The sequence below is a fragment of the Diadema setosum genome, chromosome 11 (genome assembly GCF_964275005.1).
Source record: "Diadema setosum chromosome 11, eeDiaSeto1, whole genome shotgun sequence".
Lineage (NCBI taxonomy): Eukaryota > Metazoa > Echinodermata > Echinoidea > Diadematoida > Diadematidae > Diadema > Diadema setosum.
In genome coordinates, this window is record NC_092695.1 from 7,447,282 (window position 1) to 7,473,993 (window position 26,712).

The 26,712-nt window shown below is 36.4% G+C and overlaps 2 protein-coding genes across 2 annotated transcripts in view; one reads left to right on the forward strand and one right to left on the reverse strand.

Moving 5' to 3' along the window:
* LOC140235245 (coronin-7-like) overlaps nucleotides 1-7,697 on the forward strand; it is a 33,911-nt gene extending 26,214 nt beyond the window's left edge. Inside the window, exons 19-26 of the mRNA XM_072315276.1 lie at nucleotides 145-230; nucleotides 1,074-1,212; nucleotides 2,035-2,124; nucleotides 3,449-3,565; nucleotides 4,684-4,819; nucleotides 5,148-5,239; nucleotides 5,554-5,640; nucleotides 7,304-7,697. Of these exons, the coding sequence (XP_072171377.1) occupies nucleotides 145-230; nucleotides 1,074-1,212; nucleotides 2,035-2,124; nucleotides 3,449-3,565; nucleotides 4,684-4,819; nucleotides 5,148-5,239; nucleotides 5,554-5,640; nucleotides 7,304-7,312 (756 nt within the window). The 3' untranslated portion in view covers nucleotides 7,313-7,697. The remainder of the gene's footprint in view (nucleotides 1-144; nucleotides 231-1,073; nucleotides 1,213-2,034; nucleotides 2,125-3,448; nucleotides 3,566-4,683; nucleotides 4,820-5,147; nucleotides 5,240-5,553; nucleotides 5,641-7,303) is intronic.
* Nucleotides 7,698-15,823: 8,126 nt separating this feature from the next.
* LOC140235247 (ganglioside GM2 activator-like) lies at nucleotides 15,824-26,219 on the reverse strand. Its single transcript, XM_072315279.1, has 4 exons — nucleotides 25,994-26,219; nucleotides 23,484-23,681; nucleotides 17,136-17,285; nucleotides 15,824-16,134 (listed from the first exon to the last, which is right to left on the reverse strand). The coding sequence occupies exons 1-4, from the start codon at nucleotides 26,156-26,158 to the stop codon at nucleotides 15,982-15,984; spliced, it is 666 nt and encodes a 221-aa protein (XP_072171380.1). The 5' UTR covers nucleotides 26,159-26,219; the 3' UTR covers nucleotides 15,824-15,981.
* Nucleotides 26,220-26,712: the final 493 nt, after the last annotated feature.

Genomic DNA, 26,712 nt, shown 5'->3' on the forward strand with positions numbered 1-26,712 from the left:
TATATACACATGTTTATCCTGCAATGTAATGTATTCTTGTATATAACATGTACTCGATGTGTTGAAAAAAAAAAAGGAACTTTCCTGCACAATATTAATGTTCAACATGTGTCTTGTTTTGGGTTTATTTCTTTGAATTCTCAGCAAGGACCAGGTCCTGTTGGTTCCAGGGGAGCAAGAATCTTGTGGATCCACAACGGAGACTTTCTCTTGACCTCGGGCTTTGACAGGTTAGTCCTCTGTTGATTGCAGGACCAAGACCTAAAGTAGGACTCACCTACTTCTCTCCCGGAAAATTTTCTAACATATAGCAGAAATGTCATAATGCCTCACACTACAATAAGTCCTGGATCTTAGAGGCAAATCTGTCTATTAAACACAATTGAAATTCATGCAAAGTCACCTAGATTTAGAATGCAGTTGTAAAACAAGGTTGTGTTCTTAAAATGTACTCATAAGTACCCTGGTTATGAGTGGAGATGTCTTGGTTGTTCACACTCAAAATTTCATTCAGTTGACAGCTGTGTGATAGATGTGGATGAGTCCATGCACCACATACCCACATGGATGCTAGTAATACTTCACTAGCTTGTCCTATAATGATACAAATAATGACTGTCACTGTTTCTTTGAACATTCTATTAATTATCAGCACTCTGCCAGCATTCTTTCAAATATACACAGTTTTCTTTGTTGCTGTTCATCCTGTGATGTGTCATGTTCTGTTGTGTTCAGTTGAGTTCCATCAGAATTAGTCATCCCAATACGATGATTAGACTTGGGCTGATGTGGCACCAAAAATCAACCTGAAATGAACTTCTATTTTGGCATGTTTATCATGTGCATATAGGTTTAATCTTGTGAATAATTTATAGATTTAAGCATTTTGAGTCATAGAGCATCATAAGGTACATTATCGCAAGACATGCTATTATTCTTTGCACGCTTTTATAGTTGTAGAATTTTCTCAAGGTGATGCAATATTTGAGTAATTTGAAACTTAAAATTTGAGAGATTTGACAGAGCCGGAGCTGTATTGGTAAGATGACCCCATGCACTCTTCCACTGTACAGGACCTCCTGCCGTGTGGTGTCCATCTACGACCCCAATGACCTTTCGAAGGCTGTGGAGGACAAGGTCATAGACAAGACGCCCTCAATTCTCTTGCCAACCTATGACCCTGACACCAATGTGGTCTTCCTTTCTGCAAAGGTGATGTAAAATAAAAATTGAGAGAAAAGGTTGAATCTCCATATCATTTCCTTCTTTTTTTTTCCAGAAAAATATTAGAGCCTTCAAATATGGAGTCAATTGTCCATAGTGGGTTTTGAAGGAGAAATAAAGCTAAGAAGCACAGTCTTTAAGATATAAACACAAAAAGTCAAAGTCTTCCCATATAGGTGTAAATTTTCCTTTATCTATTAACAAACTTTGCAGGAGTTGTATATAAAGACAAACAAACTCATAGCCTTACCACTGAAAAGTTAAAGTTAAGTGATATTATGGGTGAAAGCCTTATATTTTGCCCTTATATTTCTTTTCGGTCACACAGGTATTTTGTCTATTTTTTTTTTTATTTGCCTCATCACCAATTGCCAGATTGCAATGATATTTTAAATGGAGACCTGCAATAATCCACTGATGTTGTCCATACTCATGCTCTATTCATTTTGGAAATTCTTGCAGGTCCTGAGATTGAAATTTGCTCTCTTTACACCCAGCGGGTATCCTTCAACAAGAATGTCACAATTTTTATGACCAATGTTTGTTCATTTTTTTTTTTATAATAACAGCTTTTTTCCCAGTTATTTTAAAGCAATGGAAATTGATAAACAACAGCCTTATTGTGCACATATATTATGTCACAAAAGAGTTGTATCTTTCGTTACTATCATGTAAACTGCATATTGTCATTGATTTTGCATAATATGCTGGTTTTGACGTCAAATGTTGCATGGGTGATGATAGAGTAATTAGGGACAGTGCCCTCTATATATGAAGTCTGACCATTCACACTTTCTCGTTCCTCTGCAGGGTGAACGAGTGGTGGCAGGTCTGGAGGTTCTCAGGGAGGCTCCATATTTCCTTTCTCTCTCTAGCTACAGCTCCCCAACTCCTCTTCAGGTAATGCTACCGATGTTGTGCTCAGCCTGGTTATTTTGCTGTCAGTCAGACATACAGTTGAACCTCTCTTATCCGGCCTCCCTTTATCCGGATCTCTCTATTATACGGATGCAATCTCGCCGTGATTTTTTTTAAAATAATTACGGGAGGAAAAGGGGATTCCCAACTCTTTGAGAACTCCTACACAAACACACATGAATTACATATTACTTCCAACATGATTAACATACATTACATCAAATTTCCTTTCAAATTGCTTACCTTCAGACATTTTAACATCCCCAAACATCCCCAAATGTAACAATGAAAAGGTTGCAGTATACACGTTGCTACATTGTGGTAATGGGCTACATCAGTACATGTGTATGTATATGTACATGTATAAAGCATTGAGTCTCCCATCCCTTATCCGGATGAGCGCCAGTCCTGACTTGTCCGGATACGAGAGGTTCAACTGTATTAGGATTTGAGACTGGGGCATGATTGTATTTTTCGAATGAAAATGTCAAGATGTTATGTACAAAGTATATGGCAGGTTGTGAGATGATGACATAACTCACTCATTTGTATATTCACATAGACTGTTCAAGAACTGTTCTGTTGAAATTAACAAAACGTCACAGTTTCATAATTTCCCTGATATTTATGCAATTTTGATCAAATTTTCAATGATGTGCTTGCAAGATTTCACTCTTTATTTTCAGACTAACATTTAACTCATTCAGAATTGCCTTGTAGCTCTGTCACATCAAATACCTACTTCTTGGTATATTGTATCAAAGTTATTTTGAGATGGGTATCTGGAAAGGGATTGTTTTTTTATTTCACTCAAGTTAAAGCTCTCAACTGATTTGAACTTTAGGGCCAACTGGTCATGTTGTCTGTAGATTGGTTGTGCAATTCAGTGAAGTGACATAAACTGCTTGTCTTGGAGTCCTTCTGGTCTAAAGCAAAAGTTGTCAAAACTGACTGCACTTTTGGCATGAAGTGCAAACTTATGGTCATCTTGTAATATTTTGGTAATGCTAAGTGTAGTTCTTGCTGTGGTTTTTGCAATGAATATTTTTTACAAGCATTATGAGATTTATCAACAAGCATTACTGTGGTGTCATATTTTGCCCAACATAAACAAATATTTTGAATGCATGTAATAAGATTATGGACAATGGATGCATAGATTTGTATACTTTGACAAACCAAGTATACAAAATATGATCAATTCTCTATGCAAATTTGAGAAAGAAATATGTTGCGTTTGACTGAAGATGCTCCAATGAAATCCAGAGTGTTGATTCCACATTGGTCACTCTCTCTCCCTGTCCAGGCATTGTCATTTTTGCCCAAGACTGTGTGTGTGGTCAAGGATGTGGAGTTCATGCGAGCTCTGATGCTGACCAAGACAACAATAGAACCCATCCATTTCACTCTCCCCAGGGTCAAGGTAAATGGAAACTTTATACTTTGTGGAAGTTTAAAACAAAATGGAAACATGTTTTATCTGTACTAACTCAAAAAGCATGCATCAGATGATACAGTACAGAAATTGATATGATGTATAGTGAAATTGTGTGCAGTTTTGTTGATTGATATAATGTATAGCTGAATTGTGTGCAGTTTTGTTGATTGATATGATGTATAGCTGAATTGTGTGCAGTTTTGTTGATTGATATGATGTATAGCTGAATTGTGTGCAGTTTTGTTGATTGATATGATGTATAGCTGAATTGTGTGCAGTTTTGTTGATTGATATGATGTATAGCTGAATAATGTGCAATTTTGTTGGAGGTAGTTTGGACATGATATTACGAATCCATCTTGTGAATTTCATGTGTAGTTTTGAAATTAGGTTTCAGATTTTATTCTGTTTTGAACTCATTGTACATCAGAAATCTTTATGTGTCAGTGAATGGCTTTGTTTGCTAATCATTAGTGAATAGAGTTATTAATGAGGAATTACCCTGGCCTGTGCTAGTCTCGGATTTAATCTTGAATTTCTTTTAGAGATGCTCTTATACTTTATGGCATGATTGTGGAAAAATGTTGTTATTTACACACACACACACACACACACACACACAGACATGCTCTTATACTGTAAAAGTGGATATTTTGGTGAGAGTAATTTTCGCGCTCGGATGGATAAGATGAGTTTCGCATATTTTTAATTCCATGGAATCAGGACCGTCACAATAACTACTGGAACACGTGGTATACACAAATATTTGCATGCTTTTATTTCCACGCTAGCTTCTGGTTGCGTGACACCGCGACAATTTCCACTTTTACAGCATACAATTGTATTTGTATACCATGGTGTACATATACAGTCAACTCTACGTAAGTCAATCTTGATGGGACTATATAAATCACATTGACTTTAGGGTATATTCAACTTTTGCTTGTACAGAAGAATATTAGACCTAGGGCTGTGAATGTGAATTGATTCTTTTTATTTTCATCGCCTTTGCCGATTACTTGAAGTATCTGCACCATCGACTTACGCAGAGTTCACTGTCGAGCATGTAATTCAAAATGTCTATGTGATTGTGTCCCTTTCAGAAAGAGTACTTTCAAGATGACGTCTTTCCAGACACCACTGTTACGTGGGAACCACTTCTCAGCGCATCAGACTGGTTTAGCGGGAAGGACGCAGAACCCAGGAAGATATGCCTGTGTCCAGAGGGAATGAAATATCGTGAGTTCTGCACATCTGTGCAATTGAGAACTGATAAATCTTGGACAGGGCGTTAAGTCTGCCAATTCAAGAGAGCCTCAGTAGAATTATTTAGATTGATGAATTCTTTTGAGTAGTTTTTCTGGCAAATGATTAACAAGTTGTCCTTCATCATCTTAAATAAGTAGAGATTGTTTAGTGTGTTAGAAGTAGCCATGACTAAATTCAACCCAATTGTGTATGCCCATGATTTTTTATCATGGCTACTAGTGAAACACTGAATAATTAGTGCTTATTTACATTGATAAATGGCAATTTTTCTCTGTTTTTTCCCCAAAACGGCATGAAGTGAGCTCTATTCCCAAGTCAGCGCCAGCTCCGGCAAAGTATTCCAGTGAGAAGGAGATTTCTTACAAGACAGATGCCGAGAAAAGAGATGAGGTGAGAACTCTTCTTCTTCTTTTTCTTCTTTTTCTTCTTCTTCTTCCCCTTCTTCTTCTTCTTCTTCTCTTCCTTTTTTTTTTTTTTTTGGTCTTTTTTTCTTCTCCTGCTCCTCCTCCATAGACTTTCTTCTCATAGAAATTTATATCGTTGTTGTTGCAGATTGATATTGTTTTTTAGTTTTATCATCATCATCATTACCATCTTCTTCTTCTTCATCCTCCCCTTTTCATCATTAGTGATATCAGTTTCATCATCGTTATTTTGAGAAGAGAATTTATATGTCTTGTGATCATTCTGTGTTTTCTGATCAGATCATGGCCGCCATGACCAACAAGCTTGCCCTGAAGGCAGAACCGTTGCCCCAGGACGACTTCGAGGGCGTCGACGATGATGAATGGGTAAGATCGAACTCTCTTCGTCATTTCCCCCAAATGTCGTCTGCATTCTTTTTCACTCTTGTGGAATATAGGAATTTAAATCCCATAGCCTACTGCTCAGACAGTGAGCTTAGGCTTGTGATAGCATCTTCTCTTGTATATGTTTGCCACACTGAAGGATTATATCTGTTTGCATCACAGAGTGGGCAGACGGATAGCCTTTTGTCAAGGCCCTCTCGCTGTAATGGGCGAGCGAAACAAGCCCAGCCGAGCACGACAGCGCGAGGGCCTTTTGAGATCTGCTTCACACATTATTATTCGTGACACGTGAACCCTACTGAATATTCAAATGAACGGGTTCCGGTCGACCAATGGAATGGCGCGCTCCCCACATCCTCAGCCTTGATGTTGTCATGCCTGTTCGCATGCATCACTGACCACCCGTGGAGGTCTTTGGCGTGCATTCGCTGTATTCAAATCAGGTTAGAGCAGACAGACACACTGATTGGTCAACTTTTGCTCCTGAAATCGGGAAGCAAAAGTCGGTAATTCAAAGGGCTAACAAAAGGATGCGAAGCAGATCTCAAAAGGCCCTCGCACAAACTCACTCAGCCAGGCTCTCTTCACCATACAGCGAGAGGGCCTTGACAAAAGGCTAGCAGACAGATTGACAAAGTATGTCCAGATAATAATGGTTTGCTATTCCTGTTCAATCTAGTGTATATGCCTTAAAGGGACTGTACAGTACTGGTTGAGGTGGGGATTCATGTTTTGAACATTCCTAAGTGAGATAATGAAAAGCCTCTTATGAAATATGAAAGAGCATGTAATTTTAAGAAGGATTCAACGTTTATTTGATGAAAATTGGTTTTCAAATGGCTGAGATATCCAAAAAAGTGCTAATAATAAAAGGCAACATGCCACATCTTTATTAGGATCTCTTTGTTTCACCTTGTTTTTTGGATATATCAGCCATTTCAAAACCGATTTTCATGGAATAAACTTTACCCCTTAGAACTGCATCCTCTTTGACATCTCATAGAGTGGCTTCTGAATATCTCGCAAAACGTTAAAAGCTAAATCCTCACCTCGACCAGAACTGTACACACCCTTTAACATGTTTTGTATCAGTATATTTTAAATTGCCAGCTATACCTGAAAACCACCATCATCCAGTAAGCAATGCAGTGTAGTAGTATTTTGGGGATTTGATTACCTGAGTGAGTCTAATTAAACTTTTCATCCCCTATCATGGCTGGGTTATCCACATGCAGCATGAACGAACCATTTGTCTTCTTTGCTTTAGATTATGCCAAAGTGCAGAATTATTTTTTTAAGTAGTGGTTAACAGTAATTGAAAACCATGCAGCCTCTTCAGAAATGTCTCAACACAGATTAATCACCTGCAAGTAGCTAATATGTGATCCTGAGTAATGAATATGAAACCACGTCACGGAATCCAGCTGAACAATTCTTTGCTTGGTCAGTAGTGGACTCAGGAAGGCGTGCATCCCCTTTATTTTTTGCTGAGATAAAAGAAATAAGAATAAAAAATGAAAGGGGACAGGTTTATTTTTTTATTTCCCACCACCTTTTCTGGAATTCCTGGATCCACCCCTGTTGATGCACACTCTACTCACTACTTATTGATTTCTCCCATAAATATTTCATCTTTTTCTTGCAGGATGACTAGATGGAGGCTGTTGACAGAATGAGATACATTCCCTTTGGAGAGAGAGAGAAAAAGTGAGAGAGATAAGAAACTCTGTGAGTTTCTCTCCATACTCTTGCTACGTCAAAGGAAGACGTTATGGCAGCGTGGGTTAACAATTATTGCACTGACCGTAGGAACCAGTTGATTTCCAAAGCAATCACAGATTAACACTTTCAGTCCCATGGGCAACATCTGTATATACAACGTCAGAATTTTAGCGTAGCCGTCATGAGAGGGTTAATGGATTCTTTGTGGTGTAATGATTGCTAATGCATTCCATCCATATTATTAAAGGTCCTTAGTAGTGGCCCTCACTCTTAAAGCATCATAGGGTTAAAGTCTCGAAATGATGCCAGAGACTTTTCCTAGCTACAAGTCATCAGTGTATGTAGTAAAAGTGCAATGACTGTCTTCCCATACAGATCATGTGGCGCTGGAGTCAGATATTTTACAAGTTTTCATCACAAAGTGACTGGAGTCTGTCCTAGGAATGATAAAATGAATGGGACCTTTGATCCTTTTACAATTTTCAGATGTGTGGATGCAGTTGGTCCAAATACTTGATACCTTTAATACTCAATGCAGTGACAGACAAAACTTTGGAAGTGTTAGAGACTCCTCCACAAGAAGGCTATACCCCTGCAGGCTGCACCTGTAGTGTGCTTATATACCAGTAATTAACTCACTGACTATGGCAAGCTGATGGGCTGTGTGCAAAGTCTATGGAAATTTCAGAATCTTGTTGGAAATAGGTTAAAAGTCAACGAGGCTTTCACCTAAACCTCTTTTGTGCCCAGGCACAAGGCTTGCCAAGATTATTCACCAGCATTCAGCATTCAGTAATCCCTCCATACTTGACTGAATAGTTTTAGCAATGTGCCTCAGTCCCGCAGAAAAGGCCACTGTGTCGTGTACAATAGAGATTACACGGATTTGGTAACCTCTATTCATTGACTATTAGTTTCAAGACATCTAGATACCAGTTAGTAAAGACAGCACTCCAGCTTGTGTGCCAATCAGCTGACAAACACACCATGGGTTAGGTAGATGTTGGTAAGTTACGTACTCACAAGTTGCCCAGAAGGCTGTTGATGAACCATGTTGGAAGCTTGTGTGCGCGTTTCCTCCACAAAAGATTTTAACGCTTTCAGAGGCTGTACCAGAATATAGATACATTGTACATGTTGGTGGAAATATGATGCACATGCTGTATTGTGATATTATTCAAGAATTGTGTACTACACTCTAAGATGTGCACTAAATAAGGCTGTTATTATACATATGTGACAAACATTTTCTTGCTTAGAGAGCCAGATGAGGGGTTAATCAATCTATGATTATTGTCGATGCGCTGATTTTAAGAATGTGACAATCATTTTTCATATTTGCAGTTATTTCCTGTTACCAATATCACTCAAAAACAACTTCATATATCTAGGTACAATTTAGAATACATATGCATGACCTTGCAAATATGAGCTTATTAGAATTGATCATCCTCAAGGCAAAGGTCAAAGGTGAAGGGTCAACTGTGACAGCCCATATCAGAAGCAATAATTCAAGACCCAATTTATGAACTTCCAAACAGTCCTGACAAAGGTCTTAGCTATAATGAGACTAGCTGTAAGATCTTTGGGAAGATGTTATGAAAATTCTGAAATTTTGAAAGAATATTCATGTGCTGTAACATTGTATGTATTTAAGAATTTAATTTCAAAATGGCACCATCATGAGCTATAAAAGAATGTTTATGAGATTAAAACTGACATGCTGAGGTCACAGAGGTCAAAGATCAAAGGTCAAGGGAAAGCAGTTGCCAGAAGGTTACAGCCAAGTGGAGTGGATTGACAGTATAGTGATCCGATCGTTCCAGATATTTGGAGTGAAATGAAAAGGACTAGACTAAGACATACCTTTTATTCTCACCTTGCCAAATTTCTCTTTTGTACATTGTGTGTCATGTAAACTCCATTATTTTATCGAGAAAATCTGCAGTGAAGGCTCACTGTGACGTAGGATACCAGAATATCACAAGCCAGTGTCTACTACCAATGACATGATAGTGGACCTGGGGCTTTTTGTGTTGTGCTGTATCAAAATCATGAAAACTATCCAATGAGCTGAACAAATTTTTTTCTTACCTGGGGCATTTCACTATCTACCTATTACAGTTTTACTCCGGCCATTGTTGGAACCTACTATGAATAGTTCGCAAACCACTCGGTGAATTTAAATGAAAATTGGTCAATTCTGTGACATTTCTCTGAGGGGATCTTCGGAGATGAAAGTGCTCAGGGAAAAGTTGCTTTTATTGTCACTCATTCCTGAAAGATGTAGTTCTGTTATGTAGATGCCTGTATATCAAGAGTTTACAGGATGTACACTTGACAGTTACTGTCGCGACTACAATGTAACTTGTATCTACATTGAGTGTATGATGTGACAGGTGAAATGAATATTTTGTTTTTATGAGACATTTTAGATATTTCTAGCCATTAAAGGCTGGTTAATTGTTTTTATTGTCGAGGTAACTTTGGCTGTGACTGATATTAAAGCCAGTCATTCTTTGATTGACTTGTCCGTCTGAACAAAGTGATAAAATACTATGCAAATTGCCAGTTTTTTTCAGCACTTGATTGTACCCATGTAAAAGATGCACAAACAAAATTAGCTGCTCTTTTCAAGTTTCCAAGTTATTTCAAACTTGGCTTTTCTTTTATGACTCTATGAGAGTCCATCACATAATCAAAATATACTTTGTGCAAATAGAGTAAAGCCATAAATTTTTCTGCAGTTGAGTTTCTCACTGTGTATGTTTCTAGTAACAAAACATTGAACACAATACCATAACACATCGTATGTTTGTTTGTTTATTTCATAGAATATATTATTTACCTGTTTTGCAAGGAATTCTTAAGAAATTTTATATGGTTCTGAGGGATGTATAGTATGTAGTGATTTACATAATGTTTATATGTGTAATAATTTACACAATAAAGCATACAACAATGAGACAAACCAGTTTCTTTCACGTTGAAATTTTGTTTCCATTACCAGAGTGGGTCTTCAGTTGTTTACTTTGTAAGGGAAAGATGAAAGACTACAATTGTACCAATCTCTTTTTTCTTTAATTTTTTTTTGTTTTTTTTTTGTTTTGATGAAGTTTTAAGAGTGACAGTGTCCACCATATTTTTGTACTAACTTCTAGTGCCATAGATCTTTCACCAGGCACAATTGCCAGCTTTGCATATGTGTATTAAATTTTTTTTTATATACTGTCTTCATAAAAGTCATCCATCTTAGCAGTCCTTACAAGGTGTATTGGCTGTGTTGAACATAATAGTGTATTAGTTCATTGTTTCAAAATGAGAACTTTGAAACTGCAGTTTGGTCTAATCCGTGTATGCCATAGAAATCTTAATATATTTGATTATGCAATAATATACACAGCATTTGCTTACAGCATAATGTACACCCTTTTTCTTGTTTTCTTTGTGTATTCTAATTAACTACCAAACACCCACTGATACAGTGTGTATTATACATAAAAAAGCATGGTCAAATCTAGAAGTACTCTGTTAGATGAGATTTTATTTACAAGTTCATTGTACTTTTCTTTCATGAACATGTACATGTTATCTATTCTTTGTCAACAACTGCAAATAGGAAATACCTTTGAACATGTGTCATGTGGTTTGTTTGTTTGTTTTCAGGTCATAGTACTTTTCTTTCATATACACTTGTATCCATCCTTTGTCAATAACTTCAACAAGGAAATGCCTTGAAACATGTATTAGAAAAATGCCTCTGATATGAGAGAGGTACTGTACAAAGTAACCACTCTCAATAGTGAGCTTGGTGTTTGAAAGAACTTTTCAGTCCTTAAAACAGCTGATATGTGTGATTGAACATTGCAAGAAAAGTTTGGACAGAATCAGAATCAATCAACTGGTGAAGATTAGTGCCAACATTTCAAATAACAAAACGGTATGCATATTTGACTGTGCATCACAAAACCAATGAAAAGTTGCACACCATGATTTTACACTAGGACTCACGTTAGATGAAACGTGTCAACATAGTCAATCTTTATATCTTTATATATTTTCTGAAAGAGCCATTCTTCTATGTAATTTTAAAGTTTGGGATCCTAAAACAAATAGGAAGTTGCGTTTTTGCAGTTTTTTTTTAAGAACACTTATTGTATAATAGTATGATTAGGTATTATATCCCAGAGGCCCCTTTTCATTGCTTAAAAATCCTTTACACAATCTTCACTAAATTTGATAACTTTTGAAAAGATAATGCAACTGAATTTCAAGACCTCTTGGCCACCAGTTTTCTACTGTGTGTACTTTTTTCCATTATCGTATATAAAATACAAATTACAATTACTTGTATTAAATTATATATCATTTTAAAGCTTAAAGTCTGCTCACTCAAAAAAAAAAAAAAAAAAAAAAAAAAAAAAACGTGTGGCAACTTTTGGGCGGTTTTGTGATGTAGGGTCACAAATTTGGAGTTACTGTCAGGGTTTACTACCCCCTGTCAGTAATTGGCAATATGACTGTAATTTCAAATATGTTTAGTTGTGATCTGCATAACACAGACAGGCCAAGGAAACAGAGTTAATGATCCTTCCTTCTATGTGCTGTATTTGCATGTTGTCTTTTTGTTAAGAACACGAAATCACTTCTTGCCATTCCATTATTTGCATTTTTCTTTCACGAGTGTGCATTTTCCAGTTCATTTCTCACTTTATAGAATTATAAACATACACGGATGTACAGTTGTGAGTTCATTTATGTCATTGTCTTAGTTGATTTGATTTTATGTACTCACAAGTATACACTGGAATCATATCATTGCATGTGTGGACAGTTTGGACTTTACACTAACATACATTGTATGCCTTTTTCTTTCTCAAAAGTTTCAAGTGAGATAACTCACAGTTATGTCATTTTCTGCAAGTGGATTAACAAATTTGCACTTTGATATTTTCTTTACATTCGTATTTGCCCAGATCATATTTTCCTCTTTACATTTTATGCACTTGGAAGGCAGCCAGTGTTAATGACAAGCCCTTCAATGTGAAGTTATTGTATTGCAAGTTAAACTCAGTTTATTTCAAAATATATAAGCCCTGCTTATTTTACTTGTAGCTAGAGGTCACACACACACACACACACACACACACACACACACACACACACACACACAATTATCAAGAAAAAAACAGTCCACACAATTGTAGCAAATTCTACTTACACAACCTAAAAAAAAAAGTGGAATGTTCTTTATATGAGTGTATAAAAATTGTATGAAATGTTGTTCATAACATCATGAAAATGGTAATAAAGATGAACTTTCTACCAGAAATTATGGTAATTTTTTAGTGTTTTTGGCAATTTTCTTTCATCTAATTTTTTATACATCATTCTATATTTGCATAATTCATGATGGAGATTTTATTCCCTGTGCCTGTGTGTGTTTGTCTTTGTGTGTTTCATTCTGAAAGGAGGGCAACAAAAGTGTACATTGTTGATTTAGCCAACATCATTCTATTTGTTCAGCTATTTGATATTGATGAAGTTCTTCATGTCTGATCTAAATTCAATGCATGAGTTCTGTCACAGGTGAAAATGATCTACAGTATTCAGGGAGGTATTTCTTGCAACATTTTCTAATTTAGGCCTATGCCAATGTGTGTGTTGGGGGGGGGGGAGGGGTGTAGGACATATTTCATACACAAATGATCTAAACTCTCAATATTACATCATCAAAACACTGAACAAAAAAAAAATCAAACAGACATGCTAGATTTCTACATATTTTATTGCCACATACAGACAACTACATAATTATATGTTAGAAATACAGCATAATATTATATTCTAAAATCCTTGTAGATTAAAATTCACAGTCATCAGGATTACAATTTCATGTTTGTGAAAATAATGCTGACTTCTATCAAAAATATAAAATTGAACATTCATCTTGCCATCAAACACGTACACACCACTTGGAAGACATTACCGTTCCATAAAAAACATGCACACTTATCAGCAGAACATCAGGACTCTCCAGCACTCTCAGATGTTATTAGCAAGTATTGATCTCATTAAAGTTAATCATTTATCTTCAGAAAATAATGAAATGATATAATGTTAACTGCACATGATGTACAATGTCAACAAGATATCATTTTGTGCGAGTATTTCCAGGTCGAGAGAGAGGGGTCCAAGAGCAAAATTATTGCTTAGAACTAATGGAAAATCTGGAAGAGAAATTCATGCATGCGTGCATGTCATATTTTCAGAACAATACATAGCGTGGCACACAAAATAGCAGAGTTTGATTTGCAGATGAAACATGTTTCTGCTTTCTACAGGACTTGTTCAATCTAGTTTGCGTTTGTGCAGCGTCTTCAAATCCTCTCACACTCTAAGCATTGTTCTTGGAAGAAGAAAAAAAAAAAAAACACCAGAAAGAGAACTGACAAAGCTTTTGTGTTTCTGAGTAAATCATGAAATAAGACTTTTTTTTTCTAGTTTGAGACAAGTATGTTTCCACACAAAAACCAAAACTTTTGCACTCTTATTCCTGCTGTTAAGTTGTTTAATTACCAAACATAATTGTATTAGTCACATATCTGATAGGGTAATCGCATTCAAGGTAGTATTTTTAAAACACATTTTGTCAAAGAATCATTTTGTGTGCTTACCGGAAAAATTTTCCACAACACCAAGAAGCAGAAATGAACTTTTGTTGTTGTTGTTGTGTGTGTGTGTGTGTGTGTGTGTGGGGGGGGGGGGGATATGGTACAACTGTATATATCATAATGTGGATACCTACCTATATATACAATACACCGACATAAATTACATAAAAATTCAAAGGCACAAACATTGCTTAGTCACAGATGATGTAAAAATATAGACTGACTAAAAAATCTGAGGATTGGGAAGCTCATGATTGGACTCATTAACATCGCCTTGGTCCCATCACCACTCCAGTCTATCTCCTCTAAAGGGGAAATCCAGTCCAAATATAAGTTACATGTAGTCTGATAAAAAAAAAAAGAGTAAAATCTTACGAGTTCAACGGTGAAAATTTGACTGAAATCGGATGAAAAATAAGGAAGACATGACATTTTGAAGTCTTGCTAATTTCTGCAAAACAGTTCTTGTACAGTGAATATGAATATGCAAATGAGTGAGCTAACCATGCCCTACCCTCACAATTTTCCTACGATTGTGTACAAAAAAAAGTCAAAAATTCAATGTTTCTGACATTGAAGTCTGAAACATGTTATTTTTGGTTGAATAACTTAAGAATAGTGATCAGTTATATAGACATACGAAGATTTGAGCCTTGGGCATAATAACGTTTCAATGAAAACTGGAAATTTCACAGTCTTACGTACAAACTATATGGTAAGTTGTGAGGGGATGACGTAATCACTTTGCCATTTGCATATTCATGTTGACTGTTCAAGAACTATTTCCCCCAAAAAATAGTGAAAATCCAAAATGTCACAACTTCCTTATTTTTCTTCCAATTTGGATAAAAATTATACCGTTGAACTCTTAATATTTTTACTCTTTCTTTAATATCAGACTAACTTATACTTGGACTGGATTTCCCCTTTAACACTGACTGATACTGCTACAGTTGAAAAAATAGGTATTCTTATATACACTTCCGAACTTTTTTCAATGAAAACAGAGGTCGCAGTCTGCTTTACTCATTCTTCAACTTATTTGCGTATTAAGGGATATTGTCCTACCTTGTACACAAGTTAGTATTAAAATTCACAAATTCATGTCATCAAATTTCCAAATTCATCTTCTCTTAAGATCATGGATAATCTAAGGTGCCATTGAACAAGAAGAAAAGTACTGTCATAATTAGTCAGGTGCAGCTATTTGCTATAATACATGTTACTTGAATTAATGCTAGAATTGGAGTTTGACCTCAGGTGAAGCGATTAAAACTTTGATTATTCGCATAATTGTAGTTTTCACTTTCTCCTGTGTGTTGCACACATACAAAACCATCTCACATTATTGCATGATTTAAAGGGAATGTATAGTTTTGGTTGAGACTTATCTTCAGGTTTATAACATTTTTTTGGGTGAGATAATGAGAAACCTCGTATAAACTATAAAAGAGCATGTAATTCCGAGAAGGATTCAGCATTTACTTGATGAAAGATGGTCTCGAAATGGCTGAGATATCCAAAAAAGCGATCCTAATAAAATCAACTGGTCATGGCTTTTACTAGGATATCTTTGTTTTACCTTGTTTTGGGATATCTCAGTCATTTCAAAACCAATTTACATCAAATAAGCTTTTGATTCCCCTTAGAATTGTATGCTCTTTAACATTTCATAGCGTGATTTCTAACTATCCAGCAAAATGTTACAAGCTGAATCCTCACCTCAACCAGTGCTTTACAGTCCCTTTAAAGTCCAACAACCTCCCTATGCATGGATGGTATTAAACACCAACTGCTGAACAGAAACTCGGGTGCTGAATTGTGGTGGTCAAGTCATTATCAGTTCATTCATACTCTTCGGCAAGTCATTTTTGTGATTCTCTATGCCTCAGAACAGCACACACTACAATTCTACCTCCTTTGACAATTAATTCAGGGTGAATTTGGCGACGTAGCAACCAAGCATGTTCCCCTTACTGTCTTTCATCTCAATCGTGGCCTCATAGTCTCCAGAGGTCAAGAACGATGGAAGTCCAGATGTATCGACAGGAAAAGCTGTGGGTGGGAGTGTGTAATTGCCCTATGGAGACAAACAACAAGATAAAAGAATATGTGATAATGTTGATGCAAGCGACTGTACAGTTAACTGTCCTCACAGATAGTATCCTTACAATGGAATGAATGCTTCAATCACTTACAGAACAGTAGGATCCGACATATCCCCTATTAAAAGTAAAATGCCCAATCAATGTTCAACTGGAACTCTGCATCAAAGTTTCTGTCTGAAAAGGAGTTTTTATTGGATTTAGTTTATTTTTCTGCAGTACAGGCATCATCAATACCTTGAGGGTAGAACGATAGACTGCAGTACTGATTTCAAATTCAAATTCAAATTTCAATTCAATCTAAATTTCATGCAAACCTCTGTGATAGAGGTTGTCCATGACAACCAGAAGGTTTGCACAAGGCTTATCTGACAAGGCATGTACTACTATTGTGTGCAGATTGGATTGCAAGGATTAAAATGTTTGCATAAAGCAATGCCTTTTGATTATCAATTTGGCTTAAAACAAGAGAGCAAAGCGATGATGATGATAATGAAGATTAAGTTTCATCCAAACAAAATGGGACGGAATGTGATATGAAATATGAAAATATCTTACATTACTGTAAAAGTAGATATTTTTGTGTGACTAATTTTTCACACTTGGCCAGGCAAAAAGAGTATCACTTGTTTTTAATTCCACGGAATCAAGACATCAACTACTGGAACATACGGCAAGCAAAAATATTCGCATGCTTTTATTTTTGCGCTAGTTTCTGGTTGCGCGAAATGTGCGAAAATTTAAACGCCACGAAAATGTCCACTTTTACAGTACTCCTTGCGAAATTCTGGTCACAAAGTAACCCTACGAAGCGGTCCATTCCAGACACTAGCATTGGAAAAAAAAAAATGATAGACCTCCTTGTGATCCACTCCACATCATTATGGCAACAGGCATCAAACAGTTTCAACCAGGCACCACTGTCGTATGACAGAAGGTGACTGATAGAACATGGAGATGGCTTCATTGCACTGACCTTGCTGAAGGGACAGTGGCACGGCAAGTCAGCTTTGATGAACTGAGATGGGCAGGCCTCTGGGAAGGCCTGGGTCAGGAGGTCACAGCCGTCGTCATAGGTACAGGAGCCAACGTTGTCAACGCAGGGAATGGTGATCCACACAACCACCTGTTCGGTTAAGAGGAGGAGAACAAATAATAATAATAATAATAATGATAATGATAATAATAAACAACCATTTTTATAGAGTGTAAATTATATTTAAGTCTCTTTGTCTGTCCGCCCTCCTCTGCCTTTTGTCTGTACGTCCTCCTGCTCTAATCCCCCTCCCTTTACCTGTTGGGCTCCTTACCCGATACCTCCCACCCTCTCCTTTGTTTTCTTTGTTCTGTGTACCCAGCCTGTCCCTGACTGTTCTTGCTGTGTGAAGTCCTTATATGTGATTGCTTTCCCTGCCTGTTTGTCATTTTGCCTCTGATGAAGATTCTGCTAGGATCAAAAGCTCAGGCCCCTTTTGACTCCATTTAAGTCTCTAAGCGCTTATGGAAATCACAATATCACCAGGCATCCTTGAGAGAAGACTAACTCTGGTCTTGGTGGCTCTAGTAGTGGCTGGTCTCTTTTGTCTAAAGATTTTCACTTTCTATTCAGTGTAATCTTCTGAGATAGGATTAGGTAACAAGATAGTTTTTCATCTGTGCTCTCAAGCTATATTGCATCACTCTGATATCAAAGAATTCCATAAACTTATTTTTCCTTCATTTGATTTCAATAATGCATATTGCATGTATAGACAATCTGTATGACTTTCTAGAGCAGAATAGATTTCTTCTCGATATTCATCTTAAAAAAATATTTAAAAAAACTTATTTCTGCTGTACATAGGAGGACATTTGTTGCCAACTTAGTAGGAAAATCCAGTCTTAATCTTTTCAAGGGTTTGGCTATCTACAAAAAAAAAGAAGAAGAAAACAGCAAGAATAATAAAGATATAAATCATATCTAAATATATCACATGTACAGAGAGTGCTTAGTACATCATTCCCTACAAGAAGCAGTACTTGTAGGAATCTTTGCATAATCTAATGAGGAAATCTGAATAGTTGTGGTTTGTATTTCACCTCATAAACAAAGGAGACAGTGCCAGTATCAAAACCTTCAACATAATTTGTAAATTGAGAAGTAAAGTTTATGCCATAATATTAACCAAACCATAGTCAATAATAAATCAAATACATGTACCAAACTTCCTTTCTGAGTGAAACCAAATACCTGCCAGGAAGTACAAGAACACTGATTAATGTTGTTGCACAATAGCTGTTTCGATCCTGTGAAGAGATTTTCAAAACTTGTTCCTGTCACTGATTAGTTCTTTAAAATTAATCTCTGTCCTCTTGAAATATTCTTTTGTGATGTGGTTGTATCATTTAATATAATCAAAAGGGACACATGTGGCTAAAAGAAATAACCAAAAACAAACAAACAAAAATTCATGCAAAAGCAAACCAAAAACAGCAAAGGAGATTATCCACATGATAATATCAACTCAGATGGTTACCACATTGTGTGTTAATCCATGTGAGTCTTATTTAAAACATGAAAAACAAAAGATAATAGCAACATTTATTTTACAATATTTTAGACTCTTTCATTAAGCTGTTATTTCTATATTCAATGATGTGTGATATGAAGGGTGGATAAACAGCAGCTGTTTCATTTGAGGGTACATTTTTTCACACTTATATACTCTAATTGGCACTGATTTGTTCCTTTAATTTCATGTCTATTAACAGAATTCAAAGACAATATCCACCCTCGAAGATGACCCATCCATGATAAAAAGAGGAAGGATGCCACTTAGTGGATCTGAGTTGGATTGATAGTGGAAACTGGTTAACGCGTAAACCAGAAACTGAAGTTCTCAGAACTTCCTGCTAGACTACAAGGTCTCACAGCAATATCTACACACATAAAAGATTGCAGGTGCATTAGTCAAAAAAAAAAAAGGAGAAAAGTTCAAGGGGTAGGCTTCTCCACGTGCACCATGAAGTATCTATGCTTTTTGTTCCTTGATAATTTAATCTCTTTTCATGCACTGATAGGAGTTTAATGACATTTTGCAATGCATACATAGGACAACATTTTTTTTTTGGAACATTCAACAAGCAGTTGATTTCATAATCTTGGATCCTAATTGTAGTTAATTGTAGGACTTGGGCAATGAGAACTGTTGCCAATATTATATATATATATATATATATATATATATATATATATATATATATATATATATATACATATATAAATTATGTATATATATATACATATATATAGATATATATTATAAAGCGAGTCTAATTTTTTTTTTGCAAATCAGGATTCCACAATGATTTCTCATGTGGTTACATTCAGGATCATGGAGTAAAGAACTGAATGGAGAAATGTATAATGTATGTGTACATGTCACATTCATTTGGGATTAGAGTCAATATTTTGACATGTTTTTAAATTTGTGAATGGCACCTGACTTGCAAAATTTGTGAAAATAAAATACTTGCAAAATATTCAGTGTATACAGTATAAAGTGCTTTGCCCTGGGGCACAGCCACTGTTGCCAGCAGGCTTGAACCAGGGACCTCATGATTGGTAGTCTGTGGTCTACTCATTAATGCTAACATTTATTAACATCTCCCTCAATTCCTCCATTGTACTGTTTTAAAATCATTCCAAGGTAAGGTTGTAAGGTAATCTCTAGTGAACAGGCCAATCCTCATATCAGATCTCTAGCACCAGTAGCACTATACACAAGACCCTCTTTTTGGCTGAATGTTTGGGTTTTTTATCTTCTTCTTCTTCTTTTTATATACCTATGGACATGCAGCAGTGTATACAGCACTTAAAGAGCTTAAATTTCAACAAGGTTTATCTGGGATTGGTAATCAGCAAGCCTACTATGACCTCCACACATATCACCCTGCAAAGCACTACAAATCTTTGCAACTTTGTTCTTGCTGTTTTTGTTTTTGTTTTTTTATTTTTTTAACCACATTGAGGACTTAAGAGTGTATGTGCAATGTAATTTTGTAAAAGATATATCTTTCCCTTCAGAGGATGTTCGAATTTTCCCTGTCAAAATTTCATCTGCACTACCATGTCATGTTCTCTTTCATATGACTGAGAAAAGAAACTACACATAACTTTTTGACTATATTTTGTAGTCTTTCAGTAAAACATTGGGTTTCTAGACTATCTTCAAATTGAAGTTTAAAGTGATTTAAAGGCACAATTCTAACATTGTTGTGGCACAATTTAGACCAAAAAAAAAAAAAAAAAATACTGTCTAACTTTGCTGACTGACCATTCAATGATGATCACTAATACTTTCACATTTTTGAACCATTAACCAATCATTTTCAGCAACAACATTTATTTTTTTCCAAACCTTAACTTTTACTAAATATCAGAAATACCACCCAGTTCAGTTATTTCTTGAAAAAAAAAAAAAAAAACTGGAATCATTTTAAGCAGCTAAGACATTTAATTAAGCCCATAAGACAGCCTTACAAGTCTTGATTCGGGGGAAACCCTTCAGGTGTGGGCTATTGGGATAATGTGTATTACATGCTGCTGAGTCTTAAACTCTCTTTCTGGAAAAGCTGTGTAACAAAGGTGAAAGTCTTCTTCAGCAGAGATTTGATATAGTGTAATCCTACAAATCCAGAGCTCAATGGCAGGATAGAACCGTGTTATTAAAAGAGGATGCAGATTTTGTGGATAACTACTGACAACGCCCAGCCACAATGTACATTGGATGTACAAGTGTACATGTATTCCACGATCACAAGCTGTAGTAGTTTTCTCATCTAGTAATGGCAGCACTGAAACTTCAAAAATTGATAACTTTTAAACAGATTGTCCAATCTTCGTCAAACTTTGACAGCACGACATGTTCTACTTATGTTGCTGCATTCATTCAATCCACTAAATTAGGATGAACTTGTCCTTTTAGCTCTTTCAATGGGAAGAGAAGTCTTATCATGGGTATTTTGTGCATTGTCCAGTGCTATGGTATCCTACTCAACCATACAGTATATAAGTAAGGTAGCTTCATGATAAAACAAAAACCAGCCCATACTACTGTATAAGCTGTTATTTTTGTGAAAGAGGAGGTCATAGATATTTTCGTGAGATGTTGTCTTCGTGAATTGACACCAACACTATCATAAATGCCCAATTAACCTAGCGCAAGGTGAAATTTTTGTGAGTTAATTTGCGATCCAACTGTCATTCGCGAAATTCGCAAAAATGAAACCCTCGCGAAAATAACAGCGTATTCAGTACTTTTTGAGGGCAAAAGAGATAGTTAAACATTACTCAGGGGCCGTGGAACCGAGGGGGGGGGGGGGCTGCAGCTCCCACACTTTTGGCTAGTCAAAAAAAAAGGGGGAAAAATAGGGAAAGAAATTACAGGTACAACACCCATGATTTTAAATTTCCAAAGATTCTAACCTTAGATTCTTCCAATCTAAGTGGTGGGGGTCTTGACTTTGACAGTCCCCCCCCCCCCCCAACACACACACATTGAATAACATTCCGCAGCCCTGTGACTCACATCATTCAATGTAGCTTTACTCTTTATTTGCACATCATCAATTATGAATAGAGCAATTGAAACTCAGGTACAAACTCAAAAACAACATAAACTGTACAGAAATGCATAACCTATGTTGAGTGAACAGCAAAAAAAAATAAAAGGTCCTTAAATATGTATGATGTTTATGTGTGTGTTCACTGTGTTTGATTGAAGGAGTGTACAATTTGTGACACAAATGTGTCATATTCCAACATGTGTATTGATGTGTAGGAACAATACAATTCATGACATTTTGTTTTGTTCTGGTATATATTGTATTGAAAATGGAATGCAGAAATTAAATGAACTGAGCTAAATTGCATGGAATCCAGAAGTATATATGATCAGAAACGTATTTCAAAAACTTGATCACAGCCGTCTTACAAGTTTGTGCAATTCGAGAGTGGGCACTATTTGAAGAGTTTTATTGCAAAACAAGCTTAACTACATTCTTGTTAAGTTGAGATATTTGTGATAAAACTGCTGAAAGTCAAAGAAAATAATGAAATATGGGATATTTTTGATAACTTCTAGAATGTTCCTTGTTATGTCACAAGTGAAGTATCACCATTTTGCTTTATCTGATAATGGACATGTTTACCCCTGTACTTTAAAAAGACTGTACAGTATTGGTTGAGGTGGGGATTCGTGTTTTGAACATTCCTCAGTGAGATAATGAGAAACCTCTTATGAAATATGAAAGAACATGCAATTCTAAGAAGGATTCAACGTTTATTTGAAGAAAATTGGTTTTCAAATGGCCGAGATATCCAAAACAGTGATAATAGTAAAAGGCGACAGGCCACGCCTTTTATTAGGATCTGTTTGTTTCACCTTGTTTTTGGATAGTCCTATCTCAGCCATTTCGAAACTGATTTTCATCTAATAAACTTTTGATACCCCTTAGCATTGCATGCTCTTTGACATCTCATAGAGTGGTTTGTGAATATCTTGTAAAATGTTTAAAGCTAAATCCTCACCTCGACCAGAACTGTACACACCCTTTAAAATGTTTAAAAACAGCGCTTAGCTCATTTTGCAACACTGACACTCTTCATTTGTAAGTGGCACTGACAGGCAAGTTCTTTCTAATAAATAGCTGAAAACTGAAATTTGAGCTTCATACCAGAAAGGAATCCTCCACCTCAGACAAAAGGGGAAGTTTTCATGACATGAAAGTGAGAGATAAAAAAGGCAGGATAAAACTCTTATGAAGTGACATCTATGACATTATTTTTTTGACATCAAAGGATTATAATCAAATAAATGAAATGAAGAGTTTGTTCTCAAAAACCGATAAGTCCATTTTTGAAGATTTTGAAGTACGGTCTCTGTCATAAAGTACAAAATAATATCTTTTAAATGATATATTTTTCACTGGTACATATAAAGGTACATTTTTGAAGTTATGGTCGAAGAAGCAAAAATTTTCTTATTATTCTCTTAATTTTCCTTGACCTTTAATCGCAAATATCTCCATTTGGCAAATATGGACTTATCGATTTTTACGAACAAACTCTTCAAATATTGCATTCTCTTATGGTAATAGGAATTCAATTACTGCATTGAAGCAATTTTCTTCCTTTTTTTTTAAAGGAGGTACAGTAGGTGATCTCTTTTGGATGAAAAACAACAACAACAACAGAGAGCTTACACTACAGTAGTTGCATGTGAGAATATAAAAAACTTCTATGCCCAAATAATAAGGCATCTCATCACGTTAAAAGCCATACCTTCTTTTTGATGGTAAGACTGAGCTTGACCGGCGAGACGACATCTGTTGCCAGGGAAACACTCCCACTCAGAGTGACGTTTCCCGGCAACTTGATGGGATCCGGGCTGACAGTCACGTCGGCCTGGATCGGGTACGTCTGAGCTTTGCAAGTCTTCCAGTTGAAAGCAGATACTGCTTCATTGCCCGGCTGTGGAAACTGTTGATGCGAGCACACACATACAAATACATTGTACATTATCCACACTTTGATTAATTATTTGCTATTGTTTGACATTGGTGAAGCTTTGAAATACAAAGCCAGTATCAAGAAAACCTACACACTGCATTTAAGTGTTGTCTAAATTACTAGCATGCACTCCTGTTACATTATGGTTGTAAAGAAACTCTTGATACAACAAAGTGAAAATTCAGGTCCCAAAATTATTGTCTATTGTATATCTTTATATACTTTATTGTTTCACTATAGCAAATTTTGATATAATGAAAGAAAACTGCCAGTTCAGAGGATTTTGTTGTAACAGGAGTTGCCTACTGTAAGGTAAACAATACATGATAATGTAATTGCTTTGTAATTTTTTTTTTTTTTTTACTATCTATGAGGTTGATCATAAAAGTAAAGTGGCAGATTTTGATAGAGGTAGAACTTTTGTTGGATTTCTCAGGATTGTAACAATCATAACATACAATCACTCACTTAACTCTGTATCTGACGAGAGTAAGAAAGGTGATGTGGATCTGTACTGGAGTACCGTAAATATCCAATACAGCCGCTATACTCATGCGATTCTTTAATGTGTATCTGTACGTGCTACATCAATTAATCCTGAAATGCTATCAACCTTTCCTTATCTTGAATGAAGCCAAACAGCAGACCTTATGGTGTTGCCATTGTTGTTGGATTTTGGGAACAAACATATGAGTACTATTATAGGAGGAGGCAAAGATCTTATCACTTCTTATGTTTGTATTTCTTCCAATGTCTGTACAGAAAAGTGTTGCCACAATGAATGTACCAGCAGAATCAGCACAGACATCTATTCATCTATAGATGCAATTGTGTCGAGGAATTTGCATTTTTCCTCCTATAATGGTGGTATAATGGCTACTTTATTAAAGGTATTTTTAAACTAACTGACATCACTGTAAACTGCCAGTGGATGGTGCAAAAAAGCTAGTGAATCAATTAAAAATACAGAAGAGCAAGTTCAACATTTCACACAAATAAAGCATATTATTGATACATTCTAAAGAAAGTTATTTTTTTTACATTAATCAATAATTCCTAATTCTATGTATGAAGAGAAATTTCAATCTTTGTTTTTCAATTGGGTACGTGTTTTTGATGGATGTGGAACGTATGAATAAAATGTTGTACATGCACGATATGATAGTTGGTTCTGCAGTGATAAAGTGTACACACTGTATGTGCCCGCTTAAACAGAAAGATCCGTCTGTCTGGAGGAGTCTTTTATATTTTTCATGTTATCGCTCTCCTCCATATGGAGGGGATCCGTGAAGCCAGACGCAGTCTCCGCGGAACATTCCCCGACAGCCAGATACAGACTGATCTTTCGGTCAAGTGCCCGCTATGCCTGGTACTATTTCACATCTCCAGGCAGAAAACATAATAAAATAAGGGGAAAAGTATTCAGCAAATTCAAACAAATGCACATTATATATCTTGTTCATGGACAATAAATTTGTGTGGTGATATGCAGTTGTAGAGGATCAGCAGCATATATTCTATTTCACCCCCAGATGTTACGGTCAACGGCAAAATAAGTTCAATAACACCAGCAAAATTCATTTCAGAAGAGAGAAATTATACAATGTATACCGGTACCTTGATTACCCCCAAACAAGCAAAAGGAATGAGATATTTGAGAAAAAAGGATTGACTCAGGTTCCACAACATGTACCCATGATACTCAAACTAACCTTCACTGCACTGTACGTAGCAAAGTGTAAAAAGCGGGGGAAAGGTGATCTATACTGCAGCTGAGCTTTTCACGGGCAATATATGTAAGTCACAGAGTAATTTACTCATTAGGCCTACTGCAATAAAGAAGACGAGCTATTAAGTTTGACTTACACTGGAAACTTACTGAAAGTGAGAGGGCATTACAAGACTAAATAGTCTTTCCAGAAGTCCGACAAAACAGGTGAATACATACTGCTATTCACTGCATATGTTGCTTGAAATGTCGCACTACCAGCGCGGCGCGCCCTAACAAATCTGAGGGCTACGGGGGCATTTCGTGAAGGAACTAGTCGGATAAAATATCTGACAAGTCAATTATAATTATCCGACAAGTTTTGAGAAATTCTTTAGTCTGATTGGCTGATTTCTCTGAACTTGTTGGATATAATTGACTTGTCGGACATTTTATCCGACAAGTTCCTTCATGAAATGCCCCCCAGATCGCCGCGACCCTCGCACCCGGGCCACTGACCGGCGGCTATCCGCCGATACTTCGGACACATTACTTCGGACACTCTCAAGCTTACCTTTCTGTCCCGTGTGATGTACCTCTCGGGTGTTTGAGGGACGCTGAGAAGTTCCAGCAAGGATCGCACATTTTTCAACTCTTCCTCGTTCTCACCGAATGCCAGAACATTGCTCATGACAGACATGAGGAAAATGGCGAAGAAAGTTTGCCCGAAAACCTCCATCGTTTCACTGGTCAGTCTTCTCTACTTTCACCAAGTAAGAGTTTGCGAATTACTTGGTATGGTTCCTGTTGTGGCTCGGGCAATTCACGAGTGACAGCTTTTCTGTGTTGCACTTGTTACTTGCTGCACGCTAATGATTGCCAAACGCTGATTCCGTACACGTTGATTCCCAGTCGATATGGAATGTTATTTTGTGTGAGTGGGTTTATAAATAGGGGACACGCTTGAATGACCACACTGTAACTCTCTGGTTAGGTCACAGTAAGATACAGTTCCGTTGTATAATATATCCGGATATGAATTGCGTTGCACTACTTGTAATGTACTTGGTATCTAACCAATCGCAATGACCAATCATCAACTTCCTCTACTCTCTGCCCAGTAAACTCCCATCAAGACTCCGCCCAATGAGCGTCTGTCATTTTTTATTCCACCAATCATTGTTAGCCCCTCATGAGCGAAACATGGCACATACAAAAAAAACTTATTTGATAGGTGCTCTGATGATCATATCGTATCATGTGAGATTGCGCGAGGGCGGAGTGATGTGCAAG

What these genes read in the sequence shown, in the direction of transcription:
- LOC140235247 (XM_072315279.1), bottom strand. Translation starts at nt 26,158, where the DNA reads ATGGAGGTTTTCGGGCAAACTTTCTTCGCCATTTTCCTCATGTCTGTC. An exon ending in ACATCACACGGGACAGAAAG is followed by an intron (nt 23,682 to 25,993) that starts GTAAGCTTGAGA and finishes TCGCATCAACAG; the next exon opens with TTTCCACAGCCGGGCAATGA. An exon ending in GCCACTGTCCCTTCAGCAAG is followed by an intron (nt 16,135 to 17,135) that starts GTCAGTGCAATG and finishes TTGTCTCCATAG; the next exon opens with GGCAATTACACACTCCCACC.